The sequence below is a fragment of the Notolabrus celidotus genome, chromosome 7 (assembly GCF_009762535.1).
Source record: "Notolabrus celidotus isolate fNotCel1 chromosome 7, fNotCel1.pri, whole genome shotgun sequence".
In the NCBI taxonomy this organism is placed as follows: Eukaryota; Metazoa; Chordata; class Actinopteri; order Labriformes; family Labridae; genus Notolabrus; species Notolabrus celidotus.
Window position 1 is genome coordinate 19,196,889 of NC_048278.1, and position 18,198 is coordinate 19,215,086.

At 41.8% G+C, this 18,198-nt stretch overlaps 1 protein-coding gene across 1 annotated transcript; it reads left to right on the plus strand.

The window, feature by feature from the left end:
- The first annotated feature begins 275 nt into the window (after window positions 1-275).
- Window positions 276-17,903, plus strand: polq (polymerase (DNA directed), theta). The gene is given in 37 exon segments (XM_034687111.1): window positions 276-605; window positions 754-844; window positions 920-1,305; window positions 1,412-1,638; window positions 2,855-3,031; window positions 3,112-3,242; window positions 3,324-3,500; window positions 3,581-3,672; window positions 3,775-3,958; window positions 3,961-3,978; window positions 4,087-4,228; window positions 4,994-5,017; window positions 5,020-5,141; window positions 5,243-5,453; window positions 5,575-5,717; window positions 5,804-5,993; window positions 6,301-6,443; window positions 6,604-6,797; window positions 7,136-7,260; window positions 7,535-7,778; window positions 8,810-10,382; window positions 10,474-12,106; window positions 12,424-12,564; window positions 12,652-12,857; window positions 13,003-13,210; window positions 13,302-13,495; window positions 13,582-13,710; window positions 13,788-13,962; window positions 14,119-14,239; window positions 14,845-14,945; window positions 15,036-15,118; window positions 15,212-15,313; window positions 15,401-15,512; window positions 16,238-16,362; window positions 16,469-16,604; window positions 16,884-16,981; window positions 17,083-17,903. Coding segments are annotated over 37 exon segments (8,343 nt in total). The 5' UTR covers window positions 276-534; the 3' UTR covers window positions 17,197-17,903.
- The last annotated feature ends 295 nt before the right edge of the window (window positions 17,904-18,198 follow it).

Consider the following 18,198-nt stretch of genomic DNA (forward strand, 5'->3'; position numbering starts at 1 on the left):
AGGTGTTAACATTGAAATACACTGACATAGAATAAGCAAAGTCTTTACAGACTTATTTCGATGTTTGTTATTATTTTTTTGCGAAAAATATTTCAACTTAAATGCACAACATAGATAAACATTATTGGTGTATTGTTTATAATGGACTTTTCATGGCTCACACGTACGTTATACTTGACCTTTATCCAAGGGGAAAGATAATGTGCAAAACATCATTTCGTTGACTGGTATATTAATAGAAAAATGTGAGAACTGATGCGGTCAATGGGAACAATTGTATTGTGGCATTTGTTTCCGTCGGACTGTTTTTGTAGAGCACGATAGCAGTGCTGCGGCGGCTTTTTTGACTTTACGGTGCTGTCGAGCTGATGAAAAATGTTGACAGTTCGTAATCCAAACAATTCTTCAAAAGGTGACAGGTGTTTTTATTTCGTTTCCTTTGATACTCATCGTTAAATGTAGTTTATGAACTTATATAAAGAAACAAACTGATGTCATGCTAAATCAAATTCACGGGTTTGACACTTTTACAATATGAGCACCACGGGACCTCTTCTGAAGAAGAAAAGCTACATGGGACAACACCAGATCAAGAAGAAAAAAAGGTAAAAATACATAAAAAAATAAAATAAATATATATATATATAATTTGTATTAGTTTTGCCTAAATTGCTCCTGTTGCCAAGATATGCATTCACCTATCGGTGGACACCTTACCTGTCTTATCTTGTGATGAATACATCTTTCTGACAGCTTCCGAGCTCCTGATGATCCACCAGACAGAGACAGACCGCAGCGTGAAAAAGCTAATCTATCCAGGAAAACTAACAGATCAGTCGATATGGTTAGTGTGACTAAGTTTTTCTACTACAGCTCTCTAATTTCCATTCACAAATGACATGTATTACTATAATGGCAGGGTGGAGGACCTGTTTTTCCACTGGGAGAGTCCACTTTAGCCCTCGATGAAGAGATGCTGCTGGTGCTAGACTCTGTAGACCCTGCAAAGCCTGCGGCTTGTCCAGTAGCAGTTGGCAGGGATGAACAGAAAGAGCCAGAATCATCATCCGTCTCCGCCCTGCCACGGCCTCTTGCATCAGTTTCACACAATACAAGGAAGAGTGATGAAGAACTGCAGCCCACAGGTTCTCACAGAGGCCGCAGTAATCAGGAGGTAGTCTGCAGTCACAGTAGTGATGGCAAAAGACCAGGATGGAGAAATGACTGCAAAGATCTTGCTCAGAGGCTTCTCTTCAGTGAGGATCAAGAAACAAAAAACGACCAGCAGCATGGCTTCTCCTTCAAGTAAATCTTATGTCGTACATTAATGCTCATTTTAAGTGTGTTTATTATTATGTGCAGCTATACTTTTCTATTTTCATTTTTTTTCTTTCTTTATGCCTTTTAATAGGCATAATGTTACAACCAACTCTTCTCGTAGCAAATGTGGGACTAACACGAATGCCAATCCATCTCTGGATGTATCCAGGGACTATATCTTGTTCAGCCCTACCCGCCTCGCAGCGGCCATGAAGAAGGCCAAACTCCAGCAGACGATGCAGAACCAGTCTGCCTCTGTGCTCACAGTTCCCAGTGGGCTAGACCTCAGTGGTTTGAATGACACCGTACATCAGCCAGGTGAGGGAATTACAGTCCAATCAAGGGCGATATCTTCTGCTGTTGTTTTCTGCTGCCTTTCACACTGTCATGGTTTGGTTAGGATGCTACCAGGATGAAAATGTACTGCTGGGCCTTCATGGACTTTCTCTTTCCTTGCATACATCTTTTCTACATTTCTCTGATTGGTCATCAAAATAATGGTTAAGCTCAAAACTAAAGTAAAAAAGATCTTAAAACCAGAATTAATCCAAGTTTCTTAGACCAACCTTGATATAGTCTCCTGCCATGTTAAATGATACTGAGTTGTAGTGGTGTTTAGAAACTATTTGAATTATGATCTCAAGTAAGGCAAGGTCTGTAAGTATAGATGTGTTATATTACAATTCAAGTGCTTTACACTAAATGTAGGTTTAGTGAAAGTAAATCAGTAAAGGAATGCAGCACAAGTTATGAATGGCCTTAAACTTCTGGTGTAGACTTGTATGTTTCTTATAAAAAACAGACTGAAATTAATATTGTTGAATCTGTATGAACTATTAGCAAAGAAGACCATCAGCAAGGAGACAGATTTTTTTCTTTATAGTTAATTTTTATGCTTTCAAACAATGCCACCAGGTAGTTGAGCATGGCTATTGACAAAATGCTCCTGAAACAGCCTTTCATTTAGCATTTTTCTCAGCAAAGTTCCACAGTGGGTGATATGCCCTGCAGTGCCTAGAATGAAAGAAAGAAAAAAAGCAGCATTTGGTAAGCCAAAAATTGTGCCACTGCATGTGCCGTGAGCTTACTGAGGCACACATCAAAGGTGTGGCACACAGAACAGATGAGAGAAACGTATGTTCATTCCTTTATTTACCTTACTATGTTAAACATATGTTGTTGTAAAAGACAAAAAGTGTACAGTTTATATTTATGGCAGTAACTGTCATAAAGCAAGACTTCTGGTATTAATTATTATATGCATTGTGAACATAGACAGTACAGGTGTGACAGCATGAAAGTGGTCTTCCACTTTTTAGCAACACCTAGGTGAGTGGCATGCCTCTGAGGGGGATCGGCACACTAGTGTGGCCCCATAGTGGCAGACCATCCACCATGGCACATATGGCATACTGTAGTCTAGCCTGGCACCTTGTGAGAAGGGATCTGTTGTCCAAGTCTCCCTACATTGCAAAACAATTGGATTTCAATGAGTTAATGGATTGCTGTCACATTTCTCTGTGCTTCACTGTAGGCATTGCCCTGCATGCTCCTGCAGGACAAGCTGAGAAGTTGCTGCTCTCTAGCTGGGGTTTACCAAAGCCTGTCCTTGAGCGATATGGGAAACATGGAGTGACCCACATGTTTGAATGGCAGGCTCAGTGCCTCACTGTGGGAGAGGTGCTTCAGGGAGGGAACCTGGTATACTCTGGTAAGAAACCAAACGTTTCTCTACACAGCGATTTACACTGTCGGTCACTTCAGTCAGTCTTTATTATCCTCTCTCTACAGCCCCGACTAGTGCTGGAAAAACTCTGGTGTCAGAGCTGCTGATGCTGAAGCGTGTGCTAGAGACAAAACGAAAAGCTCTGTTCATTCTGCCGTTTGTCTCTGTGGCCAAAGAGAAGATGCACTACCTTCAGGTGAGAGATAGGTAGCCTCTTCAAACACATACATTGTGTTGTCTTTGTTCGTCTAACAGGCTTGTTTTTCTGGACTTATAGAGTGTGTTTGAAGAGGCAGGAGTCTGTGTGGAGGGATACATGGGCAGCACCTCAGCTGCAGGAGGATTCAAAGCTCTGGATGTGGCTGTTTGCACCATAGAAAAGGCTAATTCTCTCATTAACAGGCTCATTGAAGAGGACAGCATGGGTCTACTAGGTAACGTACCAGTTATAAGTGTGTCTTTATTATGTAGAAGAAATCGTATAATATTTTTAAGTGTGTAATGTGTTTTACTAGGTCTGGTGGTAGTTATGAGTTACATATGGTAGGAGACTCTGGAAGGGGATACCTACTGGAGCTGCTCTTAACCAAGATCCGCTTTATTGCAAAGAAGCAGAACATCACCGGGTTTGTGCAGTTACTTCACTTTGTCTTGAGTTTCATTTACAGTTAATTCCTCTGTCTTCTGCTACAGGTTGAGTAAGTCTATCTCTACAACTACCTCTGCAGGTCTCTTTCTGAGGGTGTTCAGATCATAGGTATGAGCGCCACCCTGCCCAACCTGTCCCTCCTGGCCAGCTGGTTAGGTGCAGAGCTTTACCAGACAGACTACAGACCTGTACCCCTTCAGGAGCACCTCAAGGTGGGCTGCAAAATCTATGACAAGAGCCTCTCGGTGGTCCGGACGTTCACCATCCTGCACTCCAAATTAAGGTAAGTGCATGTAGTTTAGAAATGATCCAACGCACGTCATCGTGATGATGCCTTCTCCTTCATGACCATTAAAATGTGATGCTTGTTTAAATTTGCACTTTGCTTTAGGGTGATGATGACCACATAGTGAGCCTGTGCTATGAGACAGTGAGAGAGAGACGCTCTGTGCTGCTGTTCTGCCCCTCTAAGAACTGGTGTGAGAAATTGGCCGACAGCATTGCAAGAGAGTTCTACAACCTCAGACACATCGGTACTTTGGATTTATTTATAAAATCATTTCAACTTTGTGCATACTATATTTAATTGTGAGCAAGGTCAAGTTGTAGTATCTTCTGAAGACTGTTTGTGCTGCCTTATGTGATATAAGAATTGTTCTTTGGTTAACATGTCAAGTTGAATTGAAGAGCCCAGTGCCAATCTCCCCCTGGAAACAACTTGCTATTAAAAAAAAAAAAGTAACAACTCCAATCTTTTGGGATGTTCTCGAGTGACTCATTCCTTGTTGTTAAAAAACAAATTGAAATCCAACAAGCTGTTGTGTGTAAAGGAAGAGTAAGAAAACATTTAGAAACAGTCAAAAGTGATCACTCTTTATATAACACGGCTAACAGGGAATCACAACCTCGGTAGGTAAACAATGTCAAATTGGTATGCAGAGTGTGACCCCTCTCCTTGCAGATTAACGTACACATGCCTTTGCTAGTTATGCATTGCTCTGGTCAAGTGGTTCTGTACCAGTTTAACAGCGTAAAACAACATTATCTCCATTTTCTAAATCAAAATACTGACAAGCAAGGTGGCACTCCTAGATGCCATCTGTTCTGTGCCTGTTTACATCAGGGTAGCAGAACTTAAGGGACTTTGCCCAGAACTGGAGCTACAGATCTGGCAGCTGGCTGAGCTATAGCTTAGACACAACATATGACTTACATAAAAATGATGGCTTACATTTAAGTCCATGAGTTGGTGACGAGGATCATATCCATGATTTTGGACTCTGGTCTCATGCTTTCAGATCCTCAGGGTGAAGCAGAGCCAAATCAGTGAGTCTGGACCAGGAGGGACTGGTGGACGTTATTGCCCAGTTGAGACGAACTCCAGCTGGTTTAGACCCCATCCTCCAGCGAACTGTGCCATGGGGAGTGGCCTTCCATCATGCTGGTGAACACATGCAGACAACTTCTTAACAACAACAACAAATGGCGGGACAAAGGGGACTGATTTTCTTTTAAATACATAACGAGATTAAGTTTGTGTGTGCAGGTTGACATTTGATGAGCGAGATATCTTGGAGGGAGCCTTTCGTCAGGGCATGGTCAGAGTCCTGGCTGCCACCTCTACCCTCTCGTCAGGGGTTAATCTCCCAGCCCGCAGGGTCATCATTCGAACTCCGACCTTCAACGGACACCTGTTGGACCCACTCACATACAAACAGATGGCTGGACGAGCAGGAAGAAAGGGAGTGGACACCATAGGTAAGTAGGGACGATTGGACCAAAAGTGGAATACAAAAACTTGATAATGAGTTGAAAAGTTTATCAAAAAATACAAAACACCTTGCTTTAGTCTCACAACTTATTTGATTGCCTCCTTCAGGTGAGAGTGTGTTAGTGTGTAAGGAGGCAGAGCGGCAGAAAGGTGTCAGTCTCCTGATAGGTTCACTTCAGCCAATCAAAAGTTGCTTGGTGAGAAGAGAGGGAGACGGTGTCACCACCAGCATGCTGAGAGCTATTCTAGAGGTAAGGCTGTTAACTGAACCGCCCGAGAACCACTGGAAATAACTCAAAAAGTGAAGTACAAAGATCAAGATTAACTCTGTTTGCAGATTATTGTTGGGGGTGTCGCCAGCACTCCACAGGATGTGAGGTTGTACGCTTCCTGCTCTCTTCTGGCTGCCAGCATGAAATGTGACGGCAAGAACGAATCAAATGAAGGAACCGACAAAGGAGCTATTGAGGCTTGTGTGGAATGGCTGATGGAAAATGAATTTATCAATATCCAGAAAGAGGAACAAGGTACTGCATCTAATGCTGTGATTTTAACCTTTAGTCAACATTTTTGAAATGATAGAACTTGTAATTTGAAACTATTTAAACCATTGGCAGAACATTTTCTTACTTCATTTAAAATTCATAAAATAGACTAAGTTCATTTTCAATCTCAAGCTTTTTTGTGACATTATTAAGTGTACCACTTATGCCATGACAAATCAATATAGTGTAAGTGACATGATGATAGCTGTTGAAATTAATTGTACCTCATGGATAGACAAAGTCATCTGCAAAACCACTTTGAATCCTCTTGGTGTCTTTGCATGTCCAGAAGAGTGGTATTGTCCAACCCAGCTGGGTGCTGCCACCCTTTCATCGTCCCTCTCCCCTCCCGAAGCTCTGGGAATATTTGCAGACCTCCAGCGAGCCATGAAGGGCTTTGTCCTGGAAAATGACTTACACATTCTGTACCTGGTACACATATGTTGCATGATTACTTATATAACGAGTTTCCTCCTGGTTTACTCACTCCTTATATCATCACCAACACATTCTTGATAGACCTTTTAAAACACAGAATCCAAACTAGTCCTGCAAAGAATCACAAAACACTTTGTGTTGAAATGCTCCTCAGATCACGCCGCTGTACGCAGAGTGGACCACCATAGACTGGTACCAGTTCTTCTGTCTGTGGGAACAGTTGTCATCATCCATGAAGAGGGTGGCAGAGCTGGTGGGCATCCAAGAGGGTTTTCTCGCACGGTCTGTTGGCGGCAAACTGGTTGCCAAGACTGAGAAGCAGCGGCGACAGATGGCTATTCATAAGAGGTAGTGAACACATTTATGTCATGTTTTAATAGCCACTGACAGCTCATGAAGAAATCCCAATTAGGCTATTGTTCGTGGCATGTAAAGGGAGGTTTTACTTAATGAATTATTATGAATTTAGTAGTTTATTGTTACTTCAGTCGGATATTTGTTCTGTTGTTTCCTATTCCTTCAAACAGACTGATTCCCAACATTTTTCCATTGGATAAAATTGACAGAGAAGTGAAACTGTAAAGAATCTTCATGGATTGATCTCATCAATAGATAAAGTTTCCAAACTTGTTTTGATAAAAAGTCCCCCTTTGCCTCAAATGTATCATCCTGTTGTTTCCTCACAGGTTTTTCACCACCCTCGTGCTCCAGGATCTGGTTAATGAGGTTCCTTTGGCAACAGTGGCATCCAAATACAACTGCAATCGTGGGCAGCTGCAATCTCTCCAGCAGTCTGCGTCTACATATGCAGGTAGGTTTCATGTTACACTTTGGAGTACACTGAAAATCCAACACAAGACTTTACATTATACAGAGAGGGCTGTTACAGGTAAAGTAACTGGATCCTAAAAGGAGAGGCACTTAAAACTGATGGATAAACAGCCAAGACTCCATTAGCTGATGTTATAGCACATGCATGCTTCTTTCAAAGCCATGTATCCATCATTCTAAAGTGCAAATGCTTCTTGCATCAAGTTACTTTGAGAGGGCTGGTAAGAGCTGTTTTTTTGTCTTCTTCCCTTCAGGTATGGTAACAGTGTTCTGCAAGCGCCTTGGCTGGCACAACATGGAGCTGCTGTTGTCTCAGTACCAGACCAGGCTGAGCTTTGGAGTCCAAAGGGAGCTGGTTGACCTTGTCAGAGTTTCTCTCCTGAATGCAACAAGAGCCAGAACTCTGTACGCTCAAGGCCTGTGCACTGTAGCAGAACTAGCCAGAGCTACTGTAGATGATGTGGAGAAAGCCTTGAGGAATGCTGTGCCTTTTAAGAGGTAGATGTTTGTTTATTATTTTGTATGTGTTTCATTAGGATATTAATATGTTATGGATAATGGTGAACAATAATACCAGTCTTTTTACAGCACACAGGCAACACCAAAGTAAGAAACAATACCTGAGACAATACCTGAGACAAGTAAATGAATAAGCCCTTAGTTTGGTCCCACTGTGTCTATCAACTCAACAAACACTACAAGCAAGGGTTTAATGGTTCAACAGTGAATTAATGCAGCCTACTGTCTACAATGTATTTGATTAATTACAGAGCTTTCAAAAGTTGAAGAGTTCAACATGTAGACGTACATTTGGGAACATAAAAATAATGTGGCAATATTAATGGATGCAATGTTCCCTTCTACCTTTAAGTCAAAATGTAGATCTTAGACAAAAGCAGCCCATTGGAACTAGCACATTTGGCATAGCTGCTGACATATAGTATAAGGCACCCTAATGCGAAATTAATCTCAGTCTTTCAAGTTGATGTGGTTTCAAATGGATGCTTGTTCTTTAATGTTTAAACTGCTACCACAGAAGAAGTGTAATTACTTTAGATGCATTTGAAATCAGCCATAAGGGATAGAGTGAAGCCTGCACATTAAATCCAGACCACAACTCGGAAAACTGGACAGTGTTCTTATCTTTAATGGATCAATGAAGCCAACATTTTTATGAATACCTGCTAAAGCTGTTTCGACAAATAGTGTAATAGGCTTTATGATGATGTGTGGTTAACCATCTAGCCTGTTAAATGAATAAACTTCTCATTAAATTAAAGCTGATGAATCAAGAAGAGCACAATGAACACTCAAGCAAAAGAGCACAATGAACACTCAAGCAAAGAGCACATTTCCCAGAAAGTGCTTGTAAGAGATAAAAGTACTTTCATGTAAAGTATTTTATAAGTATCAAAAAACCCAAAGCCTGCATTAAGTAATTACAACAAAAGCATCAGTGCTCTATGATACTGTCTCCCAGAAACATGATCCTAGATCTAACGCCAATAGTTACTGTGTGTGTCCCCCAGCTCTAAGCGAGCAGTGGATGAGAGCGAGATGGAGGCAGCTGAGAGACGGAGCCTCCGCTGCGTCTGGGTCACTGGCGGTCGAGCCCTGACGGAGCAGGAAGCAGCTGTTGAGATAGTGTCTGAGGCACGACTCCTCCTACAGGAAGACCTGGCACAGTTGGGGATCCAGTGGGACCCGGCAACACTTCCTCCAGAGCCTCCTGCTGTGAACAGCTCACAGGATGGACACAGCGGGCACTCAGACACATCGTCTGCATCCAATATCAGCTCCCATGATGCACATATAGGTGACAGGGGTGATCACCAAGTAGAAGAAAGGGCAAAAACAAGCGAGTGCAGAGATGTTGACAGTAATGAGGAGGAGAGGAAGGGGGGATATGAATGTGAGGAAAGGATGTCTGAGAGTCAAAAAGAAGAAGCAAAAAGAGAAGACAAAAGAGAGGAGGGGAAGTCCAAGCCTGAAGAGCAGGTAGAAAATGGAAAATTGGGCAAGTACAGACAGGAAGACAGGAAAGGGGCAGAAAACAAACAAACAGGCAGTAAAGCACAAGTTGAAAGAAGTAAAGCATCAGAGAAAGATGAGAAAAATGAACACATATTGGTAGCAAATAATACAGAGGATCCAGATGCAAAAGCAGAAAAACAAAAGCACACAGGATGCAAAACAGCAGAGCCAAAAGAAAAGGGTCCAAATGAAGAGATCAACTCAACCTGTCAAGAGACACACCAAAGAAATCGCCTAGTTCCTGAAAGAAGCCTGACTCAGGAACTGGCTGAGATTTTATCCAGCCCTCTACCTCAACCATCACTACTTCCTCAGCCCCCTCATTCCCCAATGCATCCACCTCGATTTAGAGCTCCAGTGTCCCGCGCAGAAGAACAACACAAGGTGGTGTCAAAAGAACACATAACGAGGATCACTGTATCACCTGTACAGCCAGGCAGACTGAAACACTCAAGAGCTCTAAGCAAAGTGCTCCACTCGATACAGACCGACAAAGGCCCACAAGATACTGTAGAGGCTGCACAGACATCCCATTCAACGCCCACTGTATGCCAACATTTGGAGCCTGCAGGTCAAGTACCTATGACTGTTCAAGAACCACCCAGAGTTTCTACACCAGCTAACGCAGATATGATAGACTCTCCTCTGTGTACCTCTCCTGCCTCAGTTCCCTTATTCTCTCCTGAAGCCAAGCGAAGACGGATAGACAGCACAGAGGTGGATAAGTTCTCATCTCCTGAGCTGTACGCAGGAAACGAGAGAGAGGACCAGGCTGATGGAGAAGTTAAAAAAGGAGAGGACAGTTTTGGAGAAAGTTTCGAATTGGACACTCAGACAGAAAGAATCATTGTTCAGCAGGCAGAGCAACGAAGAAATGGAAATGATAAGAGAATGAGTCAGGTGGCTGAAACACGAAAGACAAGAGTGGAGGAAACAATTGAGAAAGCCGTAGAGATAGAAATGGATACAAATGATGGGAGGTGTGAAGCTCCTGTAAATATATGTCCCAGATTTAATATTTCTCTCACAGACAGTCAGATGGAGCTCATCCTTAACACCAGTCAACAGGTGAGTAGCATGAATGATCCATGATAGTAAAAGGAATGGACTCCAGGAGTTAGCTTCTTAAAAATCATAATCTATGACATTGCTTTCACAGATTTCTCCTGGTGAAGCTGCTGAAAATTTAGCTGAAGATAACGAAGTTACAGATGATAATCAGGCCCTCATTGCTGACCAGGCGGCCTCTGAGAGTGTGAATAGGAGCAGCAGCTTACTCTTTGACAGCCTGTACAGCAGCTCCCTGCTGGCTGATCTAAGTCCATCTCAGGTCCTAAACCAATCAGAAGAGGAGGAGGAGGAGGAATCAGTTGGTCAGGAGATCAGAGATGAGTTCCCTCTTCCATCAACCCAGGAGCGAAGACGCAGCGAGCTTCTCGCCAATCAGGAAGCGGAAGATCAGGAGGCGATCCAGTGGGGCGAGTCCTCCTTTAACCTGTCAGAGTGGGGCGACTCGCTCTTGGTAGGAGAGCACTTTCTGGAGAGGCAGAGCTTGCACAGACATAGTCCGAGAGTTCAAAAAGACCAAGACGGAAGTCAACCAAATGCAGACTGTGTTGTGCATGAGGGACAGGTGTCAGAACCACAAACTGAACCTAGTCACATGCAGGCACAGCACATGTCTACAACTAAAACTACATCTCAAAATAAGCAGGGAGAGGTCAAAGCTAGCGATGATCAAGGCAGTACATCCAAAATCAAACAGCATAATAATGCACAGGATGGAAGTAAAGCAGACGTCAGAGAAGGAATGATACAAAAAGAGGGTGAAAATGCAGGGCAGGTAGAGAAGAGAGTTAAAGAAGGGGAGGGAACGAGAGTCTTATCGTCACATAATTTAGTTTTAAAACACCCACAGGTCCAGAATGCACCTGAAAGCACTCTTCATTGCAGCCCTGGTTTGCAGGAGATCTTTGACCTTTGGCCTAGCATGTCTGACCAGCCCTGCAACAACACAACAACAGGCCACAAAGCCAGTAACATACTGATACCTGTTGCAAATACAGCACATGTGCCTGAGGTGAGTGGAGAAAGGAGAAAGCCAAACATTCAGGTAGTTGCTGCTGACTGTGATTCCTTGGAGGAAAAAAACTCCGGACATGATAATGCACATGCAACAGAGAGAGCAAGCTCTGCTGCTGATCTCATACCGCCGACTCAGGAGACACCACCCGTCACTCCCAGAGTCAAACTGACCACCTCATCTGTCCAATCACCTCTGATGGCTCGCCCGCTTAACCAGTCAACCCCCTCAGCAATCACACAAGGTCTTCAATCTTGTTCAGGATACAGAGATAATATGTCAGAAGCTGTTTTGAATTTTGAACAGCCGAATATCAAATCTAATGAAAGACACATACAGGAAAAGAACATGAAGACTGTACCTGTTTCACACTCCGATTCAAAGACAAGTCTGTCTCGACATTCCAACCAACATCTCAGCCCTCCACCAGTCCCTGCCTCTCCATCCTCCCCCCAACCAAAGCCTACCTCTGATGCAGAATCACCTGGGACCGTTGAAGGCTTTACTCTCCAGCTGTCCCAGGATGCTTCACTCTGTTCCAGCAACTCCGGCATCTTCTCCATTATAGACGTGGCAAGTGACAGGCATCTCTTTGAGACTTTCATCACTGAGTGGAGAACAAAGGAGCGCTTCTCTCTGGCCTTGGCCTGTGAGAAGAGGGAGCACAGAGAACAGCCTGAGGGGGGAATAGGAGGGAAACACAGGAGAGGTAATTGAAAGACATGAAGAAGTCACATTAACTTGCAGTTATGTTGTTCTGTATTGTTTTCAGGTGCCGCAAAGAAGTCATCTTTATTGAACTTGTGTTTTTGATCTGTTATCTACAATAAGTCAACTCTTAATTTGATTGATGTTCATTTTGAACAGTTATATACTTTTAGTTCCTGGTTTCAAACATTTCCTCAAATCTACCCTACAGATACACATACTCTATGACGTTGTAAAAAACCCAGTTTCCTCATGTTGAACTGTACAGCATAGTCTGTGTTGCATGCACTTTTATCCATGCAGACATTTTCTTTGCAGCGTCAGCAGCCCTTCAGAAACCTGACAATCTCCAGGGGTTTCCATTAAGAGACAGTGATGGACTGGTGCTGATTGGACTGTCAGTCTGCTGGGGAGCAAGGGATGCATACTACATATCTTTTCAGCAGGAGCAGAGCAAGGGTATAGCATACACTGTCCATGCATTGGTATTCTGCAGGCATTAATCCTAAAGTTTTTCCTCAGTAAAGCCTGTTTGTCACACCTCAGGTTTGAGCGCCAGTCTTGCTCCTCCTCCACTGGATGATGATTTGCCAGTGAGTGAGAGGGTGGCGAAGGTGAAGGGCTGTTTGAGGAGGCCGTCTACACGAGATGGAGAAGGAGGCGTGACAGTCATGTATGACATAATCCAGGTGTACAAGAGGCTTGTGCTGAGCTGTGGTATCAGTTTGGAGGGGAACTGTGAAGACCCCAAGGTAAAAGAAATCATACCTCACATTAATTTACATACATGTACACTCAGCTTCAAACTAAAACTGGACCACATTTAGAATTTTGAATGGCACTGCAATACCTTAAAAAACTTCACCAAGGGATTCAAAAGTATCTCTGTTATGAAAGGTTGCTTGCTGGTTGGTTGACCCCGGCAGCGAGGAGAGGACTCTTCCCAACATGGTGACTGTCTACTGTCCTGAAGAATTACCTCTGCTGGTCGGCCTCGGGAATCCTCACTCGCACTGTCCTCGTGTAAGAGCAGCTACTAAGAGTGTGCTCGTACACGCTGTCATGAACCATCTCACTGGTCTGCTTAAGAAAGATGGCATGTTAGGTACAAAACACAAACACAGACATTTACACAATATTTCTAAAATTGTATGCATTGAAAAAAAGAGAAGTAATGTTTTATTTGCATGTGTCAGATGTGTTCAGGAACACTGAGATGCCTTCTCAGGTGTGTCTGGCCCTGTTGGAACTGAATGGCGTCGGCTTCAGTGTGGAAGAATGTGAAAGGCAAAAGCATGTGATGCAGGCAAAACTCACAGAGCTGGAGTCTCAGGCTTACAGTCTGGCTGGACACACCTTCTCCCTCACCAGCATTGATGACATCGCTCAGGTCCGCCCCCCTCTTCTTTAACCCTGACATGGTTTGAAACATCATCTTAAACTGCTCAAATAATAACTCCAACTGTTGTGTTGTAGGTGTTGTTTCTGGAGCTCCACCTGCCTCCAAACGGTGACATTAATGGATCAAAGAGTAAAAAAACTCTCGGCTACGCCAGGAGAGGAGCTGGCAGAGTCCGACTTGGGAAGCAGTTCAGCACAACCAAAGTGAAACTTCTTTTATGTGAGTTGAAAGGTAATCAATGTAATAATAAACTATGTTACTAATAAAGTGATGATGACAGGATGTCCTGGAGAAGCTTCGCCAAATGCATCCGTTACCAGGCGTGATTCTGGAGTGGAGGCGGATCACGAACGCCTTGACCAAAGTGGTGTTCCCCCTGCAGAGAGAGAAGCAGCACCACCCTACGTTGAACATGAACAGAATATACCCCATCGCCCAGACACACACAGCCACAGGTAACATTAACAGACATTTACACAAAGACATTACATGTATCTGTCTTTACAGAATGAGATGTGTTTCATGTTGACACTCTGCAATGCCATTAATACATATACAATGTATTTATAAATGTAAACATCATGTAATAACCCAGCTTATTCTGTTGTCAGGAAGGGTGAGCTTCACTGAACCCAACATACAGAATGTCCCAAAAGACTTTGAGATTCAGCTGCCTACAGAGGTGGGTGAGAGCCCAGCTTCACAGGACAGCTGCCGCAACACCAAACCAGGGTAGGTTCACAGGGGTCAGGGGCATCTTAGTTATAATTGGACAAAGAAAGTCAAGCAAAAATGTGCGATTATTCAAATATTGCATTATGAAAAATATTGCATATTCTACATACTTAAATATATATATTTTTTTACAATCAAATCTAGTTTACAAAAATCTGCTAAGCATACATTTTTGGAAGGGTAAATATATCTTTATCAGAGCTAATTTATGCAGTGTTCTGGTTGGCTGGGCTATGAGGCTGCTCTTCCATGGTAATATGCATCATATACTGCAATATACATTATAGCTTGTAAATAAAAATACAATACAACCATTATGCTTCACTGCATTAAGTCTTACCTTAAGATGTAATTAAAGAAAATGAAGATAAAGTACATTTTTAAGCAAAAGTCAGAAATAGAATATAATCAAGAGAAGAATTGTTTCACTCAAGGGCCGGTTTACAAAGCCAGATGCAGATTATGGTAGATAAAGAGTGAACACAATAATGCACTTTACTCTTAGAGGCTCTCTCCATTGGCCAGCTAAAGCGTTGGTTAATCTCTAAATCACTAGTAATGACCAAGGGAGCTGTTTCATCTTCCTTTCTGTTTTGTTACAGGAAGAAAAGACGTTCCCTGGTCCATTCAGCTGCAGCTGGAAATACAGAACAAGGACCAGCCTTCTCTGTCAGCATGAGACATGCCTTTGTACCTTTTCCAGGTGACTATGATAATATAATTTTACCCTTTGTATTTTGTTACTTCATCTCTGACTGCTCTATAAGCTGTGTTGAACTGTGCTGAACTGTAGGTGGGATGATACTAGCAGCTGATTATTCTCAGCTGGAGTTGAGAGTGTTGGCTCACCTCTCCAAGGATCAGCGCCTCCTGCAGGTCAGTGTTTTAGATGCCCAGTGGATAGTAACAAAAAATACATTAACCAAAACATTTGTAAAAACAAAGAATTGATTATCTTTGTTTTCACAGGTGCTGAACGGAGGAGCAGATGTGTTTCGCTGCATTGCTGCTGAGTGGAAAAGTGTTGATCCAGAGTCTGTGAACGACAACCTAAGACAGCAGGCAAAACAGGTACAACTGAGCAGGACAGAGAGCATTTGCTATACATGCATTCTGTCCATTAAGCTCATTAGTTTTTTCATACATTGGTCTTTGCAGATTTGCTATGGCATTATCTATGGGATGGGAGCCAAGTCTTTGGGGGAGCAAATGAGAGTGGAGGAAAATGATGCAGCCTGCTACATAGAAAGCTTCAAGGCCAGATACAAAGGTATACATTTTCCTTTTAATTATTTTTAATTTCCTAATTTTCTTCTTGTATTGATATTTGTTAAACATATTTGTCTGCCATGAGTCCCAAAATGTACATAACAAAGGTGTTTGCATATTAGGAAACAGGTAAAAGCAAGACAAAAAAAATACAACACTGTGCAAGTAGGGAGTCTTGTCTTTACAACACAGATGCTCATTCATGGAAATAATATCAGGTGTCTGGGGAGTTGCGTAATTAATCAATTTATACCAAAATGTAGAAATGACTTCAGTTTATGATTGACAAATACTGTTATCCTCCATAGTAATTTCCATCCATGTATTTAAGGCTGAGCTTTTCTAGTGAGAGTCTCTTTATAGGAAACCAGAAGTACATTCATTTAGTATTTCTCTTTTTTCAACCATTCTTTACTGTACATCCGAGGGAATATCTTACATTCCAGGGCAATTTCACATTTCAAAATGACTTGCAGGGCCCCTCTATCCCTTTGCAGTAGTTGTTGATAACAGAACCATCTCAGAAAATGTTTTGGTTTCCACGGTGTCTCAAGCAAACACACACTCATTATTTTCCACACCTTGAATAATTTTGTCTTGTCTTGTCTTAAAATCAAAGATAAAAGCAGTGGGATGTAGGAGAATTTCTGCATGAAAAAGTTACTGCAAGTTTCAAATTCACACATAGAAACGGTGAATACCTGTGCGTAATGTTTTGTGTTTCAGGAATCAATGCTTTTCTCAGAGAAACCATAAAGAAATGTGTAAAGAACGGCTACGTTCAGACTCTGATGGGCCGCAGGAGATACTTACCTGGGATCACCAACACTAATACACACATCAAAGCACATGTAAGCTTAATGTCAGGTTTCAATTAAAGCTGTCAAATGTTGTTTACATGTGATTTATTGCATCATTTATTAATCCTTTTTGTCTTTCTATTCCCCTCTTGTTCAGGCAGAGCGCCAGGCAGTGAACACAACTGTTCAGGGATCAGCAGCAGACATTGTTAAACTGGCCACAGTGAACATACAGAGACGACTCAGAAAAACGTATCCTGCTGCTCCACTCTCTCACCAGCACACACACTCAGGTGACCTGATTCTCTCAATTTCTTATACTGTGTACAAACACCACACCAGGAAATTACAACTTCCTGTGCAACCCCTGTTTTATTCAAAGTCTATGAATGAAAGTTGCTGAACAGCCATAACATTAGGAGATCCAAAGCATTCACTTGCTGCACAGCATACAGAATCCCACCCAGATGCAATTGTTAAGAGATAATATGACTGACTTTACCTGTAAGTGGTCATAATATCACGGATAATAGGTATGTGTGTGATGATGTCTTATGGTGTCTGTTATACAGCCAGCACTCTGCGCAGGGGTCAACTCAGAGGAGCCTACTTTGTACTGCAGCTGCACGATGAGCTCATTTATGAAACCCCGGAGGAAGACCTCATACAGGTAAGAACGTTTTTTTAGATTGTCTGTACAACATCACAAGAAACACATTTTTAAAAAAAAACCACACATTTAACCATAACTACAACTCCTGTTTGTATCAGGTTGCTCAGATAGTCAAGAGGGAGATGGAGACGGCAGTGAAACTTTACGTGAAGCTTAAAGCTAAAGTCAAGGTGGGACCCAGCTGGGGCAACTTGCAGGACGTGGATATATAATCTGAACAATCAGACATATGGTATCAGAATGTAATACCATGCACACTGTGTGAGAATATTTTATGAATGTTAATAGTATAATTTGTAATAAATAAAAATGCCTATATTTTTTAACACATTAACAGTAATGATATGTAAAGCCTGCAGTCTATGATTGTGCTATGAACTCTAAATAAATTATAAAATGTATTTAACTTTTGTTTTCTAAAGTACAGTGTCAAATATTTAACATGAAAAAAAGGAAAAGATAATTGCAAACATCCTGATGAATGTCATGAAATTGTGTAAACTTAAAGCTCCTGTGAGAAATTTTTTGGTCATGTCAATTTTTCACCCTGGCCAAAGCAAGAAAGTTAATCTCTTTGTTGCTTCTGTCCAGTACATGTATAAAAATAATTTTCATACAATAAAATAGAGTATTTTTTCATTTTAAATGTCTTACATGGAACTCAAATGAATATTTAGCTTAGGAAAATGTAATAATGTCTATGCAGCATGCTGTTCATCACCTCATCTGACACCTACCCTGCAGCAGGTTTTTCAGGAATTACCAATAACATTAAAGTAATCTCCTGATTAAAGGTCTCTGTTGGTCATAGAGAGGCATTAGTATTAGTTTTAGTCTGTTTCATAATCAGCTAAAAAAATCTTTACAGTAGCTTTAATGTTTATGTTTATGTGTCTGATTGTGCTATATGTGGCTATAAAGAAACAATTATTTAATCAGCAATTAAAGTATTAATACTTTTTGGGATTCAATGTTTACAATCTTTACCGACCAAAAACTTAATATAAAGTCAATTTATTGTTCCAAATAGTCAGTTTAAATGATCCAGGTCAAGAAAGAAGTACATCCTCGACTGCTAGAGGCAAGAACATGAGTATTTGGCGTTTCTCTTTGACTGAAACTATTAAAACAATCATCCAGATGATTCAGTTTGTCAGAAGAAAGACACAGAGCAGCTTTGGTATTGAGGACATCCTGAAATCTCACATTTTATT